This window comes from Hakea prostrata, chromosome 3, assembly GCF_041222555.1.
Source record: "Hakea prostrata isolate BN-2017 chromosome 3, UWA_Hpros_2, whole genome shotgun sequence".
Classification (NCBI taxonomy): Eukaryota; Viridiplantae; Streptophyta; class Magnoliopsida; order Proteales; family Proteaceae; genus Hakea; species Hakea prostrata.
This window is the reverse complement of record NC_142602.1, coordinates 24,480,676-24,506,487: the sequence shown is the minus strand read 5'-3', so window position 1 is coordinate 24,506,487 and position 25,812 is coordinate 24,480,676. Positions and strand designations below refer to the sequence as shown.

Sequence of the window (25,812 nt, the reverse complement as noted above, 5' to 3'; positions counted from 1 at the left end):
TTCTGTCTTTACCATAAAAAAGAGAGGGGGATAAGGGCCCTCAAAAAAGGTCAAACTACTAATGCAAGTTTGCTTAGGGAGGAGTTGGAAAAAGAGGGGAAGGGGGAAGCCTGCAAAATGGAGGGATAAACACTCTAGGTTTCAATAATTTATCCGATTCTTGGTGTTTCAATACAAGAAGACGAGATTAAACTTTAACCGTTAAAGAAAGCATGCATCTTATATCGAAGGAAATATTGCCTTGAGACTTAAGAAAGCTTGCTTCTAATGTCAAAAGAAAGAGTCCAAGTATGCTAATAGGATCTAAAACTGGTAGGCCATTTCTTGATTTTTCGCTTCATCCAACTTTGGTTGATTATCAATGACACTAAAAATTTTAGAACCATAGAAAAACCCTTGTTCATGGTTTTTTCTTATATTCCTGAGGAATCCAATGTAATAGCAGATTCTTTAGCCTGGAGGACACTGTCGATTGACAGTGATACAAATTGGCTTTTTTCACTCTGTGGTTGAGGGACCCCTGCTCTTTCCCAGCTCTATGTTCTTCAGTCGAATGAAATTTTCTTAATCTAAAAAAGAAAAAAAAATCTTCGAGGAAATATTTTTGTCCATTTTTTGGATGGGAGGTCTGTGTTTTTCCTTCCCATCTTGGGGTCTTCTATTGGTAAGTTTAAGTTAAATCCATGATTACCATTTGGTTTTAGCTGAGATGCCACATCAGAGTTTTTATTTATTTATATTAAATTTATTTATTTATAGAAATGTCCGAGATGTTGAGCTAAAATAGGATGATTTTTACTTGAACCCTCTTTTAAGTTTCAAACGGTTCCTAAATTACTTTGGTACTTATCTTCGAGTGAAAAACAACAAGAAATCAAGATTAAAAGAAATCCCAAAATAACCCAGAATCTCCAATCGAACTGATAAAAAAAAATTGGACTGAACCGATTAATCCTACTATAGGTAAATCAATGTAATACTGTGAGGGCCCGTTTGGTAGTGTTTCTATGCCTTGTTTCTAGGGTTTGTCGAGCTGGTGGAACCGGGAAAAAAAATGTATGCTAATCTATTTTTAGTGTGCAAACAAATCTGACAGACCTCTTTTTTTGAACCACCAAAAAATTTGTCTTGTTGATTTTTATAATAATTTTTTAATCCAAAAAACTGGTTCCAAATAGAACTTCTCTTTTCCAAAAATTTCTACCGAAGGTTTAGTAAATTCTAAAGAGGAGAGAAGAACAAACACTTCCATCTCTCCAATCTTCATGCCCTCACATTTGAAAAACAATATAGTATGGTTTAAACAGATCTACCAAACATCATTGTATGGTTTAAGAACATTTTTTAAGCACAGTAGTGTTTGCATTTAAAGGACAACTGAACCAGGAACGGGTGTAGATTGACAACCCACCAAGATCAGAGATAATAAGATCTTTCTCTGCAAAGAAATTGAATTTAGAGAATCAACCAACCAGAGAAAGCATTGATCTTGAATGAATATCTTAAGGCTTTTGAAATAATTTAGTTGTTTGTGATGGATAGCAGGAGCAGCTTATCCAGCTGATCCGAACCTGGATACACGGATTGCTCAAAATTTTGCCTAACTTGAAATGATTTGAACTGTACAAGAACAGTTCTACAAGAAAGATAAACCAAAACCAACTTATAAAAGTAAACCATTTGAAAAAGAATTGAGGAAAATTTTAAGCACTACCGGGAACAGAGGGGCTCTTCTGAGGACGAAGCTTCCTCAGTAACCACTTCTTTTTAAGTGAAACATCCAATGCCAAAAATGTCTTTGCTTTTTTCTCGTCTTCCAAAAGATCGCACGCATCCAACAGAAGCTCATCATCTATATCAGGTAGAGCTTGAAGCTCAATGATCACATTTTCAATAGGGGCAAAATTCTTATTCTCTTTCCCATTGTGTAAAGATGTTACCATATCAGACATTTCAGAGAGAGCATCTATTGATCCTTCACCAGTTCTCTGAACTTTACAAGAAGATTGAGAAGTTGCTTGCATCAAAGATCGACGTTTCTTCTTTTGGTCAGACGAATCCATTTTCCCACCTGATGAATCCTGCACATCATTTGATGGATCTCTTGGGGAATCTGACATGACTGACAATTCAGAACCTAGAGACCCTCCACCGTTCTCCCTTTCTAATTTATAACGATCAACATCTACATGTTGCATTGAATTACTGTCCCCTCCACAAAATGCCCTGTTTCCATATATAATTGACAAATCTCTAAATTTTTCCAAGATTATAGTTCTGTACGCAAGAACATCTGGGCCTGCCTGCAAACACCATGCGTGAGATAATACCATAAAAGTAAGTAAAATGATTTGGAAGAGTACACACCATACCTGGATGAAAGCATTCCAGTGATTCTTATCTGCTATTATTGTTTCCTGTGGATCCCCTAAAAACCCGCTTTGTTCAAGCACAACCATAATATCATTATATTGCTTCCTCAGGATATCATACCGACTTTCAAAAGCATCTTTTCCGTATTGATATGTGAATTTCACATTGAATGATGTAATCATGTGTGTCCATGCCTGCTCATTGAATGTATTACCAATCTTATTCCCTCTTTGCACCTGCTCTAGCATAAGTTCAATAAAATAATGGTACATTGGCTGTGTCCAATCAGTACTCAGGCAGTCACTGTCAGCAATGGCCTCGGCATCATTCCCTTCTACAAATCCAGAAAATGTATTAGTTATTTTTAAAAGTATTTATTCAAAAACAAATGTAATGATTTTCAATACACAAGCTGCATTTGTCTGCATTTGTCATACCAGAAAATGCACATTCTAACTCACCTATACTAACTAACCTCCCTATTATTGATGATAATTTGGTTAACTTAGCTTTCCATGATGTTTTCCCTTGCAGCTCCTCTGTGGCCCGCACCTCGAGTTGTTTTAATGACTAATATTTTAATTTGGAATGTTAGGGGTCTCAACTCCCTTGCAAAACAAGCCAAAGTCAAAAACACTCTCCGCACTTCAAAAGCCTCTTTTTGTGCCCTCCTCGAGACCCATGTTTAGAGTGATAATGCTCATTGGATTCCCGATTGATCACCCCCTCTTGATCCTTTCTCTCCAACTCCAACCTCTCTCCAAATGGTCATAATGGTCATATTTGGATCCTCTGGGACCCGTCCAAATTCCTTGCCACTCTCTTATCTTCTTCTCCCTAATTCATGCACCTTAGCCTCTCTCCGCCTGCGGGGCCCCCCTTTTTCCATACCATCATTTACGGTTTTAACTGTGCTCTGGATCATACCCCTCTTTGGAATGATATCCGTTCCATCTCCTCTTCTACAGTCAGGCTTCCCTGGGGCATTGGCGGTGACTTCAATTCCGTTTGTTTCTCGCATGAGAGATTGGGTGGCCGAGTCCCCGACCTGATGGCTATCAAAGCTTTCAACTCGTGCATTGATGATGCGGGCCTCTTCGATCTTCGTTGATTTGGCCATTTCCTTACTCGGCAAAATCGTAGGACCGGCGATGCCCGTATCGCCGCTACGTTGGATTGCTTCATGGCAAATGACTCATGGCTTGCCTACTTCCCCTCTTCCTATGCTTTCTTTGACCCTTCAACTCTGTCGGACCATTCCCCTTGCCACCTCCATATACTCAACCCCACCCCCCCTTCTTTTGGCCCCAAGCCCTTTAAGTTCTTTGACATGTGGACCTCTGAAGCCTCTTTCCTCACTACTATCTAGTCTACTTGGCTCTAGCTGGTCCACTGCCACTCTCTTCCCCTTGTAGCCTTCGCTCGTAAGCTGAGAAACACCAAAATTGCCCTTCGACCCTAGAACTCCTCTGTTAGGAATATTTCCTCTAGAATCTCTAGTTGTCGCTCTGAGCTCTCTAGGATCCAAACCCTCCTCCAAAGCGACACTCTTAACCCTTCACTGGATGAGAAGGAGAACTCCCTCTCCTTAACAAATTTGTTGACCCCTCCCTTCATGGATGCCTATGTTCCATTCCCTCTTCTGAGGAAATCATTTCAGCCATTCGATCTCATAAAGCCAACCGGGCCCCTGGCCCTGATGGATTAAGTATGGGCTTCTTCCTAGCCACTTAGGATTTTATAAAGGAGGACCTAGTAAGGGCCATTCGTAGCTTTTTCTTTAACCTTTCCCATCTCTCTTCCATCAACCAAACTTTCATCTGCTTGAACCCCAAAAAGCCTGGAGCCTCTTCCCTCTCTGATTTTCACCCTATCTCCATTTGCAATCTCCTGTGCAAATACATCTCCAAAATCCTCGCTAACTGGATCAAACAATCATGTCCTCGCTAGTTAGTGCTAACCAATCAGCTTTCATCTTTGGTTATAGTACCTCGGATAACATTCTCCTTTGTGTGGAGATTGTTAGAGGCTTCGTCCATGCTTCTCACTCCTCTGAGGCCCTCCTAAAGGTTGACCTCCACAAAGCCTTTGACTCTATCCGTTGGGACTTCATTAGCGAGGTTCTTTCCACCATGGGCTTTCCCCCCTCCTTTGTCCATTGGATCGAAATCTACATCTCCACCCTTACTTTCTTTATCATCACCAATGGCTCCCCTGCCGGCTTCTTTCCTTCCAAAGTGGGAATCCACCAAGGTTGCCCTCTCGCCACCTACCTTTTCTCCTTAGCTCTAGAATTCCTCTCCCGCCTCCTCTAAGCCAAAACTGATCAACTCTTTATCTCTCTCATCCCCAAGTGCAAAGCCCTTAAGCTTACCCATCTTGCCTTTGCTAATGATCTTATGATTTTCTCTAAGGCGGACCACCCCTTTATCTCCTCTATCCTCTCCTCCTTCCAGTCCCTCTCTGGTCTTCAAGTCAACCTTGAGAAATCTACCATCTTCCTCACGGGTGTCTCCGACTATATTCAATCCTCCCTCCTCCTACTCTCTTGCTTCAAACCTGGGTCCTTCCTCGTTACCTATCTTGGTCTCCCTCTCATCCCTAGTAGGTTCACCCGCCACCATTGCTCCCCGATGTTGGACCACATTAGGAAAAAGATCCAGCTCTGGAAAGGAAAGCTTCTCTCCTTTGCATGTAGGGTGGTGCTTATTCGATTGGTTCTTCAAATTTTCCTATCTCTCTTAGGCGTGGAATTTTCTCCCTTCCTAAATCCTCTATCCACACCATGGAATCCCTCTTTTGCGCCTTCCTCTGGAAAGGCCGAGAGTCCTCCCGATTCCTCCACCCTATCAGCTGGTCCGATACCTGCCGCCCTACCTCTGAAGGAGGCCTTAACATCCGACGCATCATGGATGTCAACATAGCCTGCCTTCTGAAACTCATTTGGAAAATTGCCTCAAGTAAAACTCCATCTGGGTTTCTTGGGTCTACTCCTACCTTCTCAAATCGGACTCCATCAGGTCCTCCCCTATCCCCTCTAACCCTTCCTGGGTCTGGAGAAAGCTCCTCCTTCTCCGTCCTAGGGCCTTGCCATCTATCATTATCCTAATATCTTCAAGATCCTCCCCCTCTTTTTGGCTTGATTCGGGGCATCCGATGGGCATTTTGTACTCTCTTCTCATTCCCCCTTTGGTATATGAAACCCACATCCCTAAAGACGCCATCCTATCTTCATTCAATTTTAATGGCTCTTGGTCCCCCTCCCCCCACCCCCACCCCCAACCTCTTGCATGTCTAAGATTCCCTTTCTCCCCTCTCACCCTTTGCTTATGATCTCACCATATAGCTTCCCTCTCCCACCAAATCCTTCACAACCTCTTCAACTTGGAGCCTCATCCGACCCCCATCTCCCCGTGTCCCCGGGGCCTCCCTAGTTTGGTTCAAAGGCCACATCCCTCATCATTCCCTTACCCTTTGGAGAGCCCTCAACTTAGCCCTCCCCACCAATCCTTCCTTAATAACCGCCACATCTTGGTTGACCCCACCTGCATTTTCTATGGGATAGATTCAGAGAACTGAGATCACCTTTTTTCTCTTGCCCTTTCCCCCGCTCGCTTTTGTCCTTAGCCATCTCCTTTATTTGACCTTGGTCAAGGCACCCTCGTGGTTTTGTTAGTGATTGGAATTGGATCTTGAGAATATTTTCAGGTTCCTTTATCTGTGACCAAGTAGGTAAGCTAGTCTTTGGAGCCACCATCCACCACTTGTGGTGGGAGCGCAACCTCAGGAGATGGACCTCCAAATTTCACCCCTTAGACTTGATTTGGAAGGCCAACTATTTTGATATTTCTTCTAGGCTTTCGTCTCTTCTCCACCCCCTTGTGGCAAATTCCCCAAGGACTAGGCTTATTGTTAGATCCTGGGGACTCTCTACTACCTTGAGATCCTCTTCTTGATCCGTTCCCCCCCCCCCTCTTTCCTCTTTTTGTTTCCTCTTCTTGTCGTTCAATATATTTTATTCACCCTAAAAATAAAATAAAATAAATTAAAATAATAAAAAAAAAACCTTCCTATTGACTCACCCAGAAATAAAAAGGAATAGTCATCATCATCATCTCTTAACAATGCATTTTCAACTGAACTGTGAGATCCTACCATTCATGTCCTATCCAAGCATAAATATACAGACAGAAGCAATGCCCATACATGTCGAATAAGGTGATCTAGTCATCTAGGTTCATATATAAAGAAGACATCCAAAAAGGGAAAGGAGAAAACAAAGGGAGGGAGGGAATGTGTTGGGGGTTGAGGAACAAACCAATTAGTACTCCCAGGATGTCATCATCAAAGCCTATAGCATGTCCTGAGGGGCTCCATTGCTGCTCAACCATCAAGTTACCATATATCAGGCACAGAGCTTTATAGTTTGGCATGGTTTTAATCCGGTAGGATCGCACATCAGGGCGCTTCTGCATGTGTAATATGTAAGCTACTGCATTAATAGGACAACATAATACATCTTGAAGAAGCAGCAAACCTTGATAAATGCATCCCAAACATCATCATCAGCAGTTATAATATGCCGTGCTTCATCCCAAGCAAATCCACCCTGATCAAGGAGCATTTTCATATCATTGTATCGTTTCCTCAAATTTTTATAGCGGCTTTTCAAAATATCTTTATCATGTAGAGATCCAAAATTTGCATTGAACAATGTGGTCATATCAGTCCATGCATCTTTGTTGAATTTATGATCAATCATATTCCCCCTATGCACCTGATCCAACATAAGGTCAATAAAATAATGGTCCATAGGTGGCGTCCAATCTGTTCTTGGACGATCAATATTTGCCGGGGCTTCATCCTTTCCCTCACCTGCAAGTAGAGAAAACCATCCATTAAGGCAACTACTCGCTAACATGCAGTACGTGTTTAGGAGAACTGTCTGACTGGTAGGGTACTCCATGGCCTCTTCTTTCTAACCGAAATATTCCAAGCCATTGCAGGCAAATATGCCCCTCTGGCTGGAGACTGGAGTCCATATTCCATACAGATACATTTACCTTGTCTTGTAAATGTGGTGTTCAGCATAAGAAACTCACCAGTCAGTTTCCTTAGGACTTCACAGTGCCCTGTGAACTTGTCTCCTCCAGCATTTGAGTCCCCATAAATCACACACAATTCAGTATAGTTTGACTTGGTTTTAGTTCTGAAGGATTTTGCATCAGGATGTTCCTACATATATTTTGTATAAGCTATTTGCTATCAACAATATTTTATGAGACTAAAGTGAACAAACAACACACCTTGATATAAGCATCCCAAACATCATCATTAGCCATTACCATTTGTCGTGTGTCATCCCAAGAAAACCCATTTTGTTGAAGAAGAAACTTCATATTGTTGTACTGCTTCCTCATATTTTTATACCGGCTTCTCAAGACATCTTTGTCATGTTGGGATCCAAATTTGGCATTAAACATTGTGATCATTTCAGTCCATGCTTTTTTGTTGAATGTATTATCAAATTTATTCCCTTTCTGCACTTGTTCTAGCATAAGATCAACAAAATAACGGTCCATTGAGGGTGTCCAATCAGTTCTTGAGCGGTCACTACGACTGCTTGCTTGGCTATCCATTCCATTTCCTATGATGTAACTGAAAATCATTTCTCTAGTAAAACTATATGACCAAAAAACTATCATATTATACTAGCCAAGTTATGCAATTCAAAATAAACCATCAATTCGTAGTAGTATGTTGTTATTATTGTTGCTAGTAGGCCATGCTCCATCAAACATTCAGGATAGCTTCAATTGATATCCCTGTCTTGAGACAATAGTGCTAGTAATTGCCTTACCTAAGGAAGCATATATAAGGAAATGATTCAAAGAGATAAAAGTACCGAATTTCAGTCCTGAGAAATCATTGTCATTGTCAGTAGCATGAGCCAAACGACTGTATCTCCCATCAGTAGTTTCTTTTCCATATATCAAGCACAGACTATTATAGTTTGGCACAGTTTTGATTCTGTATGATCGAGCATCAGGGTGGTCCTGCAAAAGATGTATGTAAGTCAATGGCAACTAACAATAATACCTGCGGTCCACATAGTAACAAATCCTGATCAGAGAAAAGAAGATTTGGACCAAGAGAACAATGAAGAGCCTGCTTCTTCTGGCTACTGTTAGGTAAGGCAAACTGCTCTTCTCCGGCAAGGATCTACCCCCTCCATGACCCCCCCCCCCCCAAGAGCACCTAGACTCTCTCCCTTCCATGGATCCTTATCAGAATCCATTCCAAGCCCAAAAATTTCCATCCAACTACATAAATAGTGGATATAACACTATAGGCAGCTATTTGAAACAGAGCCAACACTATTTGAAATTTGAAGCACACTTGTAATAATTGCATGATTTGCATTCATACTCCACCATGAATGATAATCAAATTACTTTGAATGATTCATAGAAAATGGCACCATATGGACATATTTCTACTGCCTACTACATATGAAATATTTCAATAAATCCTCATCTATAGTTTCCCCTTTCTTTGATGGGATGGAGCAGAAGACAATGAAGAAAACCCACTTTTCCAACAGGCTCCAGATCTGGGCTCAACAACATCACACAAAAGTTAGAGAATTAGATTGAGTTGCAGGCTTACCTTAATATAAGCATCCCAAACATGATCATCAGCCATAACCATTTGGCGTGTTTCATCCCAGGAAAATGTACTTTGCTCAAGAAGGGCAGTTATATCCTTGTATTGCCTCCTTAAATGTTTGTAGCGATTTTTCAACACGTCTTTGTCATGCTGTACTCCAAACTTTTCATTGAATGATGTGATCATATGAACCCAGGCTTGAGTAATGAATGTATGACCGATTTTATTCCCAGCATTCACCTGTTCCAGCAGTAGTTCAATAAAGTAACGGTCCATTGGTGGTGTCCAATATGTCCTAGAACGATCAGTGCTGGTCGGGGCTTCACTCTCTCTTTCCCTCTCCCTCCCATCTGCTACAAGTTTGATAGAACTATTAGAAAATAGAAAGATTAACATTGAAAGAAAAAAAAAACATGTCAAGTTCCGAAACCAAATTTTATTGGTGAATGAAAAATTCTTTAGAGGGGAAATCTGCTAAAGATGTAATTCAATCAACGACACAAGCATAAGCAGGCTGGCAGAAAAACATAGTGGAGATTGTATTAAGTTTCAAACCAACACCAGAACTAAACATTCAAATAGTAGACACCCATCCAGTCAGTCCAGACCCTACGTCAGCCAAATTTCTCAATCTAAACCGACACGGATCTAAATTAGCCAACCTATACACCTAAAAATAACAGGTTGTCTCACTGGATTGATTGGCTTGTCAACGTTGAGGAAGGATATCAATGCTCAAAATCTCATATATTGGCTTGGCAGTCTGGATACTCTAGTTTGTGGTTTTGGAACAGAACCTTCTTATTCTTTGTTGCCACAAATATTTGGAGCAAGGTTTCATTTACCTAATACTTGTTCCTACACAGGGAGCAAGATCCTCTCTCTCTCTCACAAATGATTTCTTTACCAGTTTTGGTTGATCACTCTCTCATACGAACTTAGATTAATAGAGACATTCCATCACATGAAAAATATGGAGCAAAAAAATACTTGTTTTGACATCAGAAAGAGAAGGGGGAGAGAGAGAGAGAGAGAGAGAGAAGAGAGTTGAGGAAAAAAGTATATCAATTCTCCCACTCCAACTATTCATTCTATTGCGAAGGGAAAGAATGACAACTTAAAAGAGCAGCATCATAGATTCATAAAAATAAAAACAGAAGCTCTTCTATGCACTGAAACAGCCATACTGCAAGGCCGAAGATGCTTGTTGGCAGACATAGAACATGACATAATCATATACTTTCCACTTCCAAGGGCTAATCACTAAAAATTCAAGAGTTTCAAAGTAATCCACCATACATAAACTATGGTCATGTGGTCCTCATACATCTTGATGCTAATAGTTCCCAAACTTTTTACATAGATTTCTTTTAAGTTAGTCAAACAGTTTCTTTTGTTTAGGGAATGAAGGATGGGTATCTGAAAATTCTATGGTTTTATCATTCATTGTGGAACATTTTAGCCCATGTCAGTCATTTTTCCTTTTTCTGGATATTTTGTTTTATATGTTTGTATAGAGCCTTTCAAAGGCACAACTAGACTGATGGTATTCAAACTGCCCATTTCACAAACTGTTTCAGATCAACGTCAGTTTTAAGTGTTTTACCATTTTAATCAGGTCTAATATATTGAGAAACCAGGCTGGACTGGTTTATTCTTATCATACTCAAGGTGCAAAATTTCACTAGACCGAAATACCAAAACTTTGGGGAAATTTTGACATCCAAATGCAACACCAAAATACAAGAAGTAGAATTCAATATACAAGTAAGTATGTGTCGGGTTGGATACATCAGTACTCTAATTCAAGACAAAAGCATACCATGACATGGTATGGAAAAAGTTATCCATATAGTCCGTCACTATCATAACTGGTTGTGCTGGTCCTAATGGATATCCAAAGATGGAATCACAAACCAAATACCTGATCCATCTCCATACCCATATACAAACATGCTACTACAATCAGTAGATGAACCACCATATGCTGCAGCATATCCATAAGCCCTATATGGTACAACCCCTTGGAATTTCCAAAATTTCACCGGAATTTTCAAGATTTCAGAGAAATTTTCGAAATTTGACTGAAATTACCAAAATTTCACCGAAATCTAAAACTTTTAGATTTTGGAGGGAATTTTGTTTTTCCAGTACGCGTAGTTTTTCCGAAATGTAATACCTTGATCATACTTTTTAACTCTTTTTTTTTTTTGGAGGGCTGGGGGGCTACTAAGACAAAATTATTCAAATGCTAAAATATTTCCTTTGAGAGAACTGAAATTGACAATGAAATTTGAGCTATAAAGAAGAACTTCATTCATATGGTGTAACTATAACTCTCTTACATACTACAGATGAGGAAACCTAGGTTCATGGTATAAAATTGAAACTCACCAGTCTTTACTAATACGGCATCATCTTCAAGATATTTTTCCTTGATCCGAATTGCTACATCTTCCACCAGTAATTTCATTTCCATATATCAAACACAAATCTTTATAATTCGGGAAGGTTCTTGTTCTATATGATCGTACATGTGGATGTGCCTACATGCATATTTACCAAATGTGAGCTGCAGCTGCTTCGATAAATATAGAAAATGTATAAGATTATACCTATATGCTACAAACAGAAAAACCTTGACATAAGCATCCCTTGCAGCTACTTCAATAAATATAGAAAATGTACACGATTATATCTATATGCTACAAACCTTGATATAAGCATCCCAGATGTCATGATCAGCTGTTACTTTATGTTGTAATTCATCCCAGTAAAAACCACTCTGCTCTAGGAGGACTGTAATGTCATTGCAGTACTTCCACAGCTTCTTGTACCGATGTCTCAGAACTCTCTTTCCATATTGAGAATTGAAATTCTCATTGAATGCAATTACCATATCAGTCCATGCTTGTTTGTTGAATGTATGATTGATCTTATTTCCTCTCTGTAATTGGTCCAACATAAGATCAATAAAGTAAAGATCCATTGGTGGTGTCCAGTCTGTCCTTTTATGCTCATTAGTTGTAAATCCTTGAGTACCTCTTCCTTCCCCTGAAAATTTACAAAAACTGTCAATGACAAATCATGTGTTTGGTTGTTAAACCAACATTAAACTTCTAGTTCATTCAATACCACACAGAGTGGTTCAGAGAAATCTACGAAATATAATCATGAATTTTGACATAGGACATCAGCATGTTGAAAGGCTCAACATACCCCAACATTAGTTCCAAATGGAAAACAATAAGTTATACTCAGTAATAGCAGTACTCATCTCATTGCCATACATACATGAGACTTCCGCTTGACCTAGATCCGCAAAGGCCAAAAATAGATCTTATGGGTCAATTCAGTAACAAAGACAAATGAGAGGAAACAAAGAGGTATGATATTGATCAAAATTTGAAAATCAGGAATATCATAAATTTTTTGCATCAAGAATTCAAACAGTCATTTCTGCACCATTTAAAGAATTAATAGAATTGGGTACTTATATTTTTTTTTTATTAAGTTATGAAGATACTAGAAGTTCACAAACAGCCATTCTGTGAAAGCAGGGGTAAGGCTGTGTGCATTATGACCTCACAGACCCCACAGTGGCAGAAGCCTTCTGTGCTGGATATGCCCTTCTGTTATAGATTCACCAATGATTTGCACCCGAGGATGCAATTTCAAAATCTAGTGAACGTCATTTGCAATTGATTTTGGGGGGGGGGGGGGGAAATCATTTCACAAGACAATTACACCTTTATTAATGTCTGTTTTTTCTTCCCGAAAAGTCCACTTACTTTTAGGTAGTCCTAAGGTTCCATAAAGCATATCCCAATAGGGGTCCCCAGTAATCCAATGCACCTTAAGTCAAACCACAGACAAAATGAATTTTGGTACTGTCTCAATCTGAGATAGGGGAGGAATAGTAATTTGACAGCCAGCTCAATAATGATTCAATAAATCATCAGAGCCGATGGTCAGACCCCACAGTGGCAGAAGCCTTCTACTCCGAGTATGCCATTTTGTTATAGATTCCCAATGATTTGCACACAAGGATGCAATTTCAAAATATAGTGAATGTTATTTGCAATTGATTTGGGGGCAAAAAAACATCATCTCACAAGCAAATTACACCTTTAATAATGTCTATGTTTTTTCTTTCTGTGAAGTCCACTAACTTCTAAGAAGTCCTATGGTTCTAAAGAGCATACCCCATTAGGGGTCCCCCAGTCATTCAATGCACCTTAAAGTCAAACCACAGACAAAAGGGATGTTGCTACTGTCTCAATCCGAGATAGGGGAGCCATAGTAATTTGACAACCTGCTAAATAATGTTTTAAGTGAATCACTGAAGCCGATGGTCAGACTGCTGGAATAGTAGACAGCAAGCACAACATGATCCATATGAACGTAAGAGTCAAGATTAGTAGTTACTGTCTGGTAGTCAACTGTCATCTTATCCATATATTAGATGACTCTGAAAGAATGAACAGATGATCAGCAACTTCTGTAATCCTTGCTTATTCAGAACATGGAAAGAGGAGCTATAAACACATCAATCTGAACGAGTCTGTCTTTTTTTTGGATGAATAAATAATTATAATAAACGAAAAGGAGACAAGAGAACAAGGTCTTAGAAGAAGACCAAAAAGAAGAACTAAGACCCCAGGAGACAACATAGGCCTGTTCCTCGGGGTATCATCAACAGGGGGATAGGGGATAGCTAATAGTCTAGAAGAAAACATCAAAATAGATGGCATTCCAAATCCTGTCTATAAAAAAAAAAAAAAACCCAACCCCCCCCCCCCCCTGCGGGGTTTCGTGGGAATTTGGAGGTCCAGCTTTGATATTAGTTTTTTTATTGTAGTAGATGTTGGTGTGGTGCAAAATTTCGCTAAAACGCCCACCATATGTGATTGATCTTGCCTAAACCGCTGCACGCCTGCGCCGGACAACTATGGGCACAGTACACTAGCTTATCAATTCAATTACAAATGGAAGTACCTAAAAAGTTTCTCAAAATCCAAGACCAATCTCAAGTAAACCCTTAGGAACGCCTCGAAAGGGGCCAAATGGAAGCTAGGGCTTTTCCCCAGATAGATCTAGAGAAGGGACAAGAAAAGAAAAGGTGTTCAAGGTTCTCCAAACTGGTCCAACAGAGTATGCAATTGGGGTTAGTGAGGATGTGGCAATCAACAAGGAAGGATTGGGTGGAGAGGACCGGGAGATGTAGCCTTTGAACCAAACCAATGGGGGCTAGGGGGGCTTAGGGTTGTGGGATCTGAGAAGGTTCCAGGCTGATGAATGGAGCTAGAGAAGGGGGGGGGGGAGAGATTCCCAAACCTATGTGAGAATGGGGAGGGGAATAGGAATCAAGGATCCAATTGAGATGAAGTCTAACAAGGGGGTGGATTTGGGATACGGGTCATAGACAATGCGGGGACCAAAGTCGTTAAAGAGAATGCCCATCGGATGCCATAGATGAAGCCCAAAGGATGTGGAAGAGCCAAGGAGATGAAGGTAGAACTAGCAAAGATGGCGTGGGGGAGCAGCAAAAGAATTTTCCTCCAAACCCATGAAGGGTTGGAGGGCATAAGAACAGTCCAGAAGGAATCAAACCAGAGAAGGAAAGAAATAGACCCACCTAACCCAGATAAAATCATGCTTTGAAGCAATTTTCCAGATAAGTTTGAAAAGGCAAGCTAAGTTAACATCAGTGATCCGGCGAATTCCCAAGCCACCTTCAGAGGTAGTGCAGCAGATGGATGACCAACTGACCAAGTGGATGAAGCGCAAGGCACAAAATAAGGATTCCGCCGGATTCCAAACCACCAAAATCGATTCTCAAGCTAGTTTCAAGGAAAAACCAGAGCTAATTTGGGAGATATGTCTATTACCTAGTGATAATGATAAGGACCCAATCTTCAAGTTTATTTATTTGGGAACCATAAAGAACCACATGCAAGAATTCCAACTTGAACTCTAGCCACTAGGAAACAAGTTAATGACTTAACCACCATGACAAAAGCATGATACATGTATATTTGTACATTTGTAGTTTTCATACTCAAATCATTTGCACCTTAGACCAGATAGTTAGAAACTAATCATCATAATGTGTTGGCCAGTCTTGAAAGCATTTTTGTTCATTGTTGGACTGAAGAGTGAGCTAGCTCAAATACTTGGTAGTGGAAGAAAGTGGGCATTATAATGATAAAGGATTTGGAGTATAGAATTTTAAATGAAGTGACCTTCTTGTACAAGACTCATATAGAAAAGTAATAAAGTAGAAGTAAAATAACATAAGTGGAAATCTATTATACCTAGTCCTTAGCACCACAATTCTTATATGTAGGTTCCATGTAGTTATTTTCATTGCATTCACCTAAAACTTTCCCTTTTTTTTTGTTAATCAGAAGAAAAGAATGGAGAACCAGAAGCCATAAAAGCAAACTGCAGCAGAGTCTTCATGTGAGTGGTGAAGGCCCCAAAAAACAATACTTACAATAATAGTGTACAAGAGTAGGAATAAGGGAAATAAAATTCTGGCAAATCCTTTCCCAAAACTCTCAGTCCTGAGACCTCTTTTTGCCCTTTACATTCTAACATTATTCTTTCTACCAGAGTTCCCATTATTTGAGGAATAATATAAAAAGCCCATCAAAAAGTACCACAATTCCTGAAAGTGAAGTGTGAATTGAAGTTGACATTCGGAACACTGGCTGGATATCAGAAAATATATTTAATGAAAGAAAGAAAATAAAAAACATCAACTCACCGATCTTTACTGCTAGTAACTCATCGTCATTGTCTACGTCATGACTTGAACGGCTGTACCTTCCATCAGCAGTTGCATATCCAAATATCACATACAAATCATTATAGTTCAAAAGTGTTTTAGTCTTGTAGGATCGTGCATCTGGGTGTGCCTTTATACATTTTACACAAGTTAGTTACGATTGACAACAACATGGTACTCAGCTCAACTTTATCCCAACTAAATGGGGTCGGCTAATTGTCAACAAAACAACAAAGTTATTTTGAATTAGAATAAAACAAGCAATGCACCTTGATGTATGAATCCCACACAAAATCATCAGCTGATACCATTTGTCGTGTCTCATCCCAGGCAAACCCATTCTGCCCAAGCAGGATCTTTACATCATTAAATTGCTTCCACAGATTAGTGTACCGACCCTTCAAAACATCTTTGTCATATTGGGATCCAAATTTCGCATTGAACCAAGTGAGCATATCAGTCCATGCTTGTTTATTAAATGTATGACCAATCTTATTTCCTCTATGCATCTGGTCAAGCATAAGATCGATGAAATAACGTTCCATGGGCGGTGTCCAATATGTCCTTGATCGCTCCCCAGTGGTGGGCATTTGGCTGCTCATTCCTTCAACTGCAAGTTTAAAAGAAGAAAGTGAAAATAAGCATCTTATTAATTCAAACATTTCCCTCTTCAAATGAGACATAAACTAATAGCATCATTTATGCTCACCACTACAGTGTGCTAGATTAAGCATTAAGGTTGTGGAAAATCTTAGAATCATATCATAATATTTTATTAGTATCTTTAATCTAAGTAGATCAGATTGTAATATTCTATTACAGGTATTTTTCTTATTATTGCAATCTTCTATTCTAGGTAGATTACTCATTGATTGTAATCTTCTATTCTAGGTAGATTTCTCATTTATTCTAATCTTCTAGGTAGGATATTCTTTCCTAATTCACAGATAGCAGTTGTGTATATATTGATTGTAAATTTCTGAATAAGATACTGAAGAATAAAACATTTCAATTCCTATTTCATTATGGCATCAGAGCCAACCAATCTTGGGATTGCTGTCCAGCTTTCAGGCCTTCATTGCCTTTAATCTTTGGAGTTTCCGCCACACACAGGTTATTCTTCCTTTGGCCTTTATCGCCATTCTTTATTCAGCTCTGTTCTGTTTATTTTTCCTTACCTGAAAAACAGATTTTTTATTTCTCCGCCTTATCTGTCATTCTATTGCATCTTTGGTTACTGTTTCACATACTATTTTTAAGCACCTACAAAGAGTATGTCAGAACCAAGAGAGGTTACTTTCGGGACTGCATTTGATCAGAAAATAAAAAATCTACAGAATGGAGAATTGCAAAACAAAGACAATCCATGGTGTACCTACTGCAAGAAAGCTCGTCACACACGGGAAAGATGCTGGAAACTTCATGGTAAACCTCCTAGCCAAGAGTGGCGGCACAAAGGAGAGCAATCTGGAAATAATGGTCAGGCGCATGTTACATCTACACAGCAACTTGAAGTCACTAATAAAGAGGTTGCTAGCCTTAATCAAGAGGACATAGAACGTGTAAAAACTCTTTTGAGCAACCTTAACAAAAACCAGGTACATGTTCTTTGGCATATTCAGGTGAGTTTCCACTTTCTATTGGATTAAATGTCTCTAGTAATTCTCTTCCAAGCCCCTGGATCATAGATTCAGGTGCAACTGACCACATGACACACTCACCAAATATTTTCACCACATATTCTCCCGTCCAAGTAGTAGGAAGATAGCTCTACTGCTGATGGCTCGTTAACTACTCATGGGTGAACTGGAAATATTGAGCTCAACTCATCCCTCACCTTGAAAAATGTCCTACATGTTCCTAGACTATCTACAAATCTCGTTTCTGTGAAGAAACTCACGCAAGATTTACATTGTAATGTAGTCTTTCACCATAGTCATTGTATATTTCAGGACAAGGATTCGGGGAGGACGATTGGACATGCTAGAGAAAGGGATGGACTCTACTACCTTGAGGCACCAAGCCAATCACATGCTACTAATGGTAGTCCTTCTCAAACCAATAAAGAAAAAATCTGGCTTTACCATCATAGACTTGGACATCCTTCCTTTAGGGTAATCAATCTTTTGTTTCCTTCTTTGTTTCAAGGCATACATGTCGATGAGTTTCGTTGTGATGTGTGTGAGCTTGCTAAACACAAGCGTGTACCACTTCCTTTAAGCAAGAAAAGAAGTTCCATCCCCTTTTATCTCATTCATAGTGATATTTGGGGTCCTTCTAGAATTCCTAATGTGTCTGGGGCTAGGTGGTTCTTGTCATTCATTGATGATTGCACTCGTGTATCATGGATTTTTCTACTAAAAAATAAATCCGATGTTAGTCGTGTTCTTCCCAACTTCCATTCCATGGTTAAAAACCAATTTGGAGTTAGTATAAAAAGATTTAGATCTGATAATGCCAGAGATTATTTCAATCAAATTCTAACTCCATTCTTTCAAAGGGAGGGAATTATACATGAGTCATCGTGCGTTGATACCCCACAACAAAACGGAGTAGCTGAACGAAAAAATGGCCACCTTCTTGATGTAACTAGAGCCTCCCTATTCCAATACAATGTGCCTAAGTCATTTTGGGGGGAAGCAGTCCTCACAGCAACTCATCTCATAAATCGGCTGCCTTCGAGAGTCTTAGGATTCAAGAGTCCAATGGATGTCCTTTCCCAGTTCTACCCAAACCTAAAAACGACAAAAAACCTTGTTCCTCGAATTTTTGGGTGTGTCTCATTTGTTCATATTCATGGACCACATCGGGGTAAATTAGATCCTAGAGCACTCAAATGTTTATTTATAGGATATTCCTCCACTCAAAAGGGCTATAAGTGCTATCACCCTCCTTCAAAAAGGTTCTATGTTTCCATTGATGTCACTTTTCATGAACATAAGTCTTATTTTTCCACACCTCATCTTCAGGGGGAGCATTCAATAATGGAAGATAAGAATGGGAATTCCTTACTTGACTTAGAGTTCACTCCCAAATACTTCACTATGTCACCTGAGTCAAACTGTGAACAACCTAAACTTGTGTCAGACTCACCTGTGTCAAACTATGAACAACATGAACATATGTCAAACTTTAAAATGAATGAGCCTATTTCTGATATTGAGCATGTGAGATTTGGCAAAGGAAAGGTGTTCTCAAGGAAGAAGAATCTTGTTCCAAAATCAGTGCAAGTTCAAGACTCCAATCCAAATTCTGGAAATGAGGTACAAATGACTAATCCTTCACTACAAACCGAATTCGATGTGCCCACAGATAGTAATGAACTAGACCTTCCTATTGCCAATAGGAAAGGCACTAGAGAATGCACAACGAAACCCATATACCCTCTTGCCCAATTCTTGTCCTTTAAACATTTTTCCCCATCTCATAGAGCCTCTCTGGTAAGTTTAAACACCATTGCCATTCCTAACACCTTATCTGAGGCTTTATCCAATAAGGAGTGGAAGCAAGCTATGAATGTGGAGATGGAAGCATTAGAAAGCAATGGAACATGGGAACTTGTAAGATTACCAAAAGGGAAGAAACCTGTGGGGTGCAAATGGGTATATACATTGAAGTATCGACCAGATGGATCTTTAGAAAGGTACAAAGCAAGGTTGGTAGCCAAGGGCTACACCCAGACTTACAGGATTGACTACCTTGAAACATTTGCTCCAGTTGCAAAAATGAATACTGTCAGAATCTTACTATCCTTGGCGGCAAATTATGGTTGGGACTTGCAACAATTTGATGTTAAAAATGTATTCTTGCATGGTGAACTAAAGGAAGAAATTTACATGGAGGTTCCACCGGGTTATGAGAAGGATTTAGCTGCTAATATTGTATGCAAGTTAAAAAAGGCCTTATATGGACTCAAACAGTCACCGCGGGCATGGTTTGGCAGATTTACTAAAGTCATGATTAGTATGGGTTACAAGCAAAGTCAAAGAGACCATACATTGTTCATCAAGCACTCATCATCTGGGGGAGTCACGGCACTACTTGTGTATGTTGATGACATAATAGTGACAGGAAATGAAGAAAAAGAGAAACAAAATTTGACTCAATGCTTGGCTAAGGAATTTGAGATCAAGGCTTTAAGAAGATTAAAATACTTCCTTGGCATTGAAATTGCTCACTCTCAACAAGGCATTTTCATCTCTCAACAAAAGTATATCACTGATCTCCTTAAAGAAACAGGAATGGCCACGTGTAAACCAGCAAGCACTCCAATAGATCCCAACAGTAAACTTGGGAATGCAGAAGAAGATGTTGTTGTGGACCGAGAGATGTATCAAAGACTAGTAGGAAGACTAATCTACTTGTCTCACACAAGGCCGGCACATAGCATATGCGAGTTAGTGTAATCAGCCAATTCATGCACAAATCAAAGGAAATTCACTTGCATGCAGCTCACCGTGTGCTACAATATTTAAAAGGGACGCCAGGGAGAGGCCTTTTATTTAGAAGGAATAAAGGAATGATATTAGAAGCATACACTAATGTTGATTATGCAGGGTCAGCAGTAGATAGAAGGTCGACCAAAAGATATTGCACATTTCTTGGTGGCAGTCTTGTGACATGGAGGAGCAAGAAGCAGAATGTTGTGGCTCGGTCAGGTGCAGAAGCTGAATTTCGTGCAATGGCTCAAGGAATATGTGAATTACTTTGGTTGAAGATTATCTTAGAAGACCTAAAGGTTGAATGGGGTGGACCAATGAGACTATACTGTGACAACAAGTCAGCAATCAGTATAGCACATAACCCTGTTCAACATGACCGAACCAAGCACATTGAGATTGACAGACACTTCATCAAAGAGAAGCTGGATAGCGGACTGATTTGTACGCCGTATGTGTCTACACATAGTCAACTTGCTGATGTACTTACTAAAGGATTGAGCAGCTTAGCCTTTCAAAAATGCATATCCAAGCTGTGAATGGAGAATGCCTATTCACCAGCTTGAGGGGGAGTGTGGAAAATCTTAGAATCATATCATAATATTTTATTAGTATCTTTAATCTAAGTAGATCAGATTGTAATGTTCTATTACAGATATTTTTCTTATTATTGCAATCTTCTATTCTAGGTAGATTACTCATTGATTGTAATCTTCTATTCTAATCTTCTAGGTGGGATATTCTTTCCTATTTCATAGATAGCAGTTGTGTATATATTGATTGTAAAGTTCTGAATAAGATACTGAAGAATAAAACATTTCAATTCCTATTTCGTCAAATTTCATCAAAGGTTACAAAAACCACTCCCTAGCTAATGTGAATAACAATCCCTCCAGTGGATAAACACCTATGGCATTCCAATAATCCAATGGAAAAAGGAACTCACTTATGGCTACCTAAGACTGGTTTCATAATAATTAAACTTCCCTCATGCTTACATGTAAATATATTCCCAATTTCACATGGTATCAAAATTTAACTCAGAGATGAGGTAAGTATCCTAATTACATAAGTTTAAGAAAACACTAAAATCATAAATGAAACAATACATCTCTAAGAATTAGAAATGAAAATAAAGGATCCCCTCACCATCAGGAAGAAAAAAGGGGGATGTACCCAATGCATGAGACTGCTGAGTCTGAGGTGGGTCATAATGTACACAGCCTTACCCAATGGAAGGGATGATTTAAATCGTATTGTATCAAAGAGACACAAATACGCGATATATGGAAATGCATAGTATGTATGCAAAATGTAGTTTTGAACCATAATACATTATAAAAAAATAAAATATAAAATATAGCATGCATAAAAAGAACAATGTAGGACAAGACTATTCAACCCCAAAAAAAAGCAGGAAAAGACAAGTACATTCAATTGGTTGTATAGGAAAGATGAGGTTTCTACATGTACTAATAACAACAGTGTTTAGATATTCTATTTGGTACCTTGAAGAAACAATATGTATCAGCAGATACAAAAGGATACTTCAAACCTTGATCTTGCCCCCGCTTCATCTAGAGGCATTTCCTGAGCATAAGAATATAAAATGATCTTCAAACTTTGATAAAAAGAAAATTGGAAGATAATCAGAAGAAATGGAATCCTGAAGCAATAAATGTACAAAAATGATGTCTCTTAAACATCACTAGGCCTAGCCAACCTGCATATAGTTGCAACCATTTATAAGAAAACAACCAGAGTTACCTTCAAAGCAGCAAGCAATAATCATGAAGAAATTAGCGACAGATACTATTAAAATCATCCTAAGCATAAAGCTTGGCTGTTTCCAGAAACATAACTCAGCTTCTAAAGTTCCCTTTTCTTCCTCCATTATGCAATTAAATAGAATTTGGCCCATTGCTGTAATTAAAGTTGTCTGCTTATTCTTGCATTTATATCAAAGGTAGTCCACACCATTCCACAATCACATTGAAGGTGGAGTAGGAGGGAAGAAAATGACGAAGAAAGACTGAGCAAGCAGGAGCATGTCTGTGCACAAATGACCTCATATATGATATATTCATAGAGTCCACACAATCTAACAGTTCGGAAATAACCCAACAAAATGACAAAACCCATTGCCAACTATAGATCATTATTGTTGTTCTCTAACTCAGTAACACGTTTTTGGTCCCTTTGTCAACTAAAACTAAAAACTCAATTTCACACAGAAACATTACTAATTCAACAAGCAGCAATCACTAGATTGTGTTGACACATGTACACCACACTAGTTTTGGCAACTGAATTAAGTGGCCTAGGGTTACTAAGAGCTCAGATGCACTTCTCCAGCAATTTATGGGTTTCTTCTAATTATATCATGGTAGGCTTCACAACATGCTTCACTGTGGATTCTTTCTTCACCAAACTCACCTATTTAATGGAATGCTAAATGATAACTTAGAACATCAAAAAACCATCTGCACCTATTCTGATAGCAGAATAGTGTTAAAACCAAAAAGAGAAGCATGGGCAATGACCTAGTCTTTCAACGTAGTCAACACCCTCGTTTAGCAGTGAAGTGACCAGTTCAGTCATAGGCATTCGTCCTTTGAGTCAGTTTAGTTACAATCTCAGCAAAGCAACATGATTCATGCACATTGCAAATAAGCTATACATTGAAGCAGGCCATCATAGTTGCATGCTATGATGACTCAATTTCAGCCCACCATCCATGTTCTTTGCTATGTGAGAGCCACATGGTATCTCATCTTAACTTCCCTGAAAGTACTACTCCCATTCTGTGAGTAGTTATTTTCATCAGCCAGGTTGCTGCCTGGTTGCCAACATTCTTTGTTATATTTAATTTTGTTTCACAAGACACGCTTAGGCATCCCACTGCGATACAAAGATCTGATGTAACATTTGTCAGATTTTTCATTTTGATACTCCCAGATAGCTTAAATTGACCCTTTCATGAACATCTATTCATGTCTGCAGAAATCCAATGTCATGCCAATTAAACACATCAAGATCAGTTAAAACCTTACTTTGGAAAGTCGCAAGGTGAACTGCAAAGTCTCATTGTATTCACTAACCACTAGGATGTTATATCTTCCTCACAGGTTTTATTAAATGTGAAACTTAGATTCAGCCAATGACAAGCAACAGAGAATTTCGTCTAATTGTGTTCCTTCCTTTTCCCTTTTTCAACTTTTCAAAGTGTACAACAGAAAGTATGTAAATTACATTCTCCTGCTTGGGTTCCTAATTATGCTTTGCTAATGATATTGATTACCAGGTGATTAGATGAGGCTCCTGCTTCTCTATTGAAGCTAGCAAGTTGAATGCTCCCATATCAGGCTTACAGAAACAGTAAGATATGGATAGATCAAGGTTAGATTTTTTTAAAAATTCTCCTTCCCTTTTTGGGTAATCCATTGAATTGGTGCCCTGTGATTTGGATTACGAGATGGTTAGATGGGTTTCATCATGGCATTATGTCATGAGTTCAGTTGCTTAAACAGTGTCCTACAGAAACAATGATGGGAGGATGAAGTATGGTAAGATTCTCATACAGTTGTGGCTGCCCAAATACAACGGAAAGCGTGGGTTTTGCTTACAAAATAATTGTTCAACACTATAAGAACTAAGAAATTCTGAAGAATTTTCATGGGAAAAGGATTCTAAAGCTCTTTATTCCCATCAGAAGGACTAATTGATTCGACCTTGGTCTCATTTTGAGCTTAAGCTGACACTGAGTAGATTTCAAATCGTCCAGAGTAGCAATAACAATTCCCTGCTTGATAAAATCCATTCTGGAAAACTGTATTGTCGTTTTTCGATGTCATTAAACACTTACATGGATCTCAAAAACAAACAAAACCTTCAGAAGGAGAGCGGTTTCAGAGAATCAAAGAGGAGCAAATAACTGAAAGAAGAGAGTCATAGTGGGGAAAAAAAACACAGCATTACACTAAGACCCAGAAGAGCAGGTCTCAATCCAAATTTACCCAGAAACGTAAACAAAATAAAGATGAAAAACACATTGAAGGAGAGAAATGGGCAAATGCGAAGAGGAATAAACATGCAGACACTTCTCAGTTCTCACCTCTACTTTTTGCGAAGAACGATTTGCATTTTGGCGCCTGATGATGGTAGGAGAAGGCAAAGGGCAACCCTACCCCGGAATAGCAGCACAACACGTAGGAGGCTTGTTTGGTCGCGAAGGAAACCATGAGAGGGAGGGTGTGTCTCTGTGTGTGTGTTTTTATTTTTTTTTATTTTATTTTTATTTATTTTTATTTATTTTTTTATTTATTTAAAGCAAATTACATAGATATCCCTAGTTTTGCAAGGTACATCTCCTAGCCCCTAACACTCAAATGTGTTTTGGAAATTGGAAATGAAAAAACAATCATATGTGGCAATTCAAAGGTGACTCATGCGAACTAAATATGAGTTAAGAGTACATTATGTTGGTTTATTTGGAAGACTAGAAATTCAACTTTGTTCAAGGGAAGAATACCCTCCATGACTCAACACATTGCAATCCTTTTGGCCTTTATTTGTTGATATCCATCATTATTTTGTGTCCTCCGCTGCGTCTAATATAGAAGTTATTCCCGTATCAACTTTTTTTTTTTGGTAGATTTCCCGTATCAACTACGGTGTCAATTTATGTATTTCGTTTTAGGTTCTTGTAGATGGTGCATGGAACAAAAAGAGCAGGGAAGGAGAATGAGTATGTGTTCTTTGAGATGGTCATGGAAGTTTTCTTGCAACAAGAGCTTCACCAAGTAGGGAATGTCTGTCTCGCTTTTAAGCTACAGGCAATTAGAGATGGCTTAATACTTGTCAAGTCAATTCAAGTGTCTAAGCTTCTAGTTCATTCTGATTGTCAGTCAGTTATAGGTGCCCTAAACAGGTAGTCCCCTCCTCTAGAATAGGCAAGTTGCGACATCCTTCATGATATTTAGAAGCTCGTTATAGGTTTTGATTTGGTAGTTTTCGCTTTGTCGATAGATCCAATAATGTATATGCAAACTATTTACCTTGTAGTGCTGGGGAATGTTCTTTCTCTAGGGAATGGTGGAATGTTCCATCTCTTTTTATTGTATAACCTCCACAAAGATTAGTATGGAGAGTGTAATATAAATTTATTTATTTTTTGGCAAAAAGAAAAGAAAAATTCAGTTGAGTAAGAAACTAGTGTTTGATACGGTATTAGTATAGTATTGAACAAATTTATTTCATATCCATATCATGCCGAATACAAAATTGTACAAGTATGCCCTATCATATTTGTTGGTACAAAATGGTTCCTATACCATATTGATGCGTTATGATTCATTTATATCATTTTGTCCAACTATTTATTAAATGGAACAACTATCATACCGACACCTTGTCATATTTATTTTGGTACGGTATAAATGGCACGGTTTCAGTTTCGCTTTTGATAAATAGCATATAGTATGAATTGACACCCTTATTAACACTATTAGTTTCAAATAAAATAAGATATAGTTTCCC

General features: G+C 38.9%; 1 protein-coding gene across 1 annotated transcript; it reads right to left on the bottom strand.

The window, feature by feature from the left end:
* Positions 1–1,494: 1,494 nt before the first annotated feature.
* On the bottom strand, positions 1,495–24,509 carry LOC149021817 (uncharacterized). Its single transcript, XM_089147504.1, has 15 exons — positions 24,389–24,509; positions 21,783–21,864; positions 16,105–16,445; positions 15,815–15,965; positions 11,756–12,096; positions 11,469–11,588; positions 10,967–11,126; positions 9,043–9,392; positions 8,279–8,429; positions 7,680–8,020; positions 7,476–7,608; positions 6,911–7,248; positions 6,692–6,842; positions 2,373–2,707; positions 1,495–2,303 (listed from the first exon to the last, which is right to left on the bottom strand). The coding sequence occupies exons 3-15, from the start codon at positions 16,435–16,437 to the stop codon at positions 1,704–1,706; spliced, it is 3,504 nt and encodes a 1,167-aa protein (XP_089003630.1). The 5' UTR covers positions 16,438–16,445; positions 21,783–21,864; positions 24,389–24,509; the 3' UTR covers positions 1,495–1,703.
* Between the last annotated feature and the right edge of the window lie 1,303 nt (positions 24,510–25,812).

Coding starts and splice junctions, on each gene's coding strand:
- LOC149021817 (XM_089147504.1), bottom strand. CDS start 16,437: ATGAGCAGCCAAATGCCCACCACTGGGGAGCGATCAAGGACATATTGG. Junction 12,097..15,814: donor GTTACTAGCAGTAAAGATCG/GTGAGTTGATGT, acceptor GTAAATTTTCAG/GGGAAGGAAGAGGTACTCAA. Junction 2,708..6,691: donor CATCCTGGGAGTACTAATTG/GTTTGTTCCTCA, acceptor CTGGATTTGTAG/AAGGGAATGATGCCGAGGCC.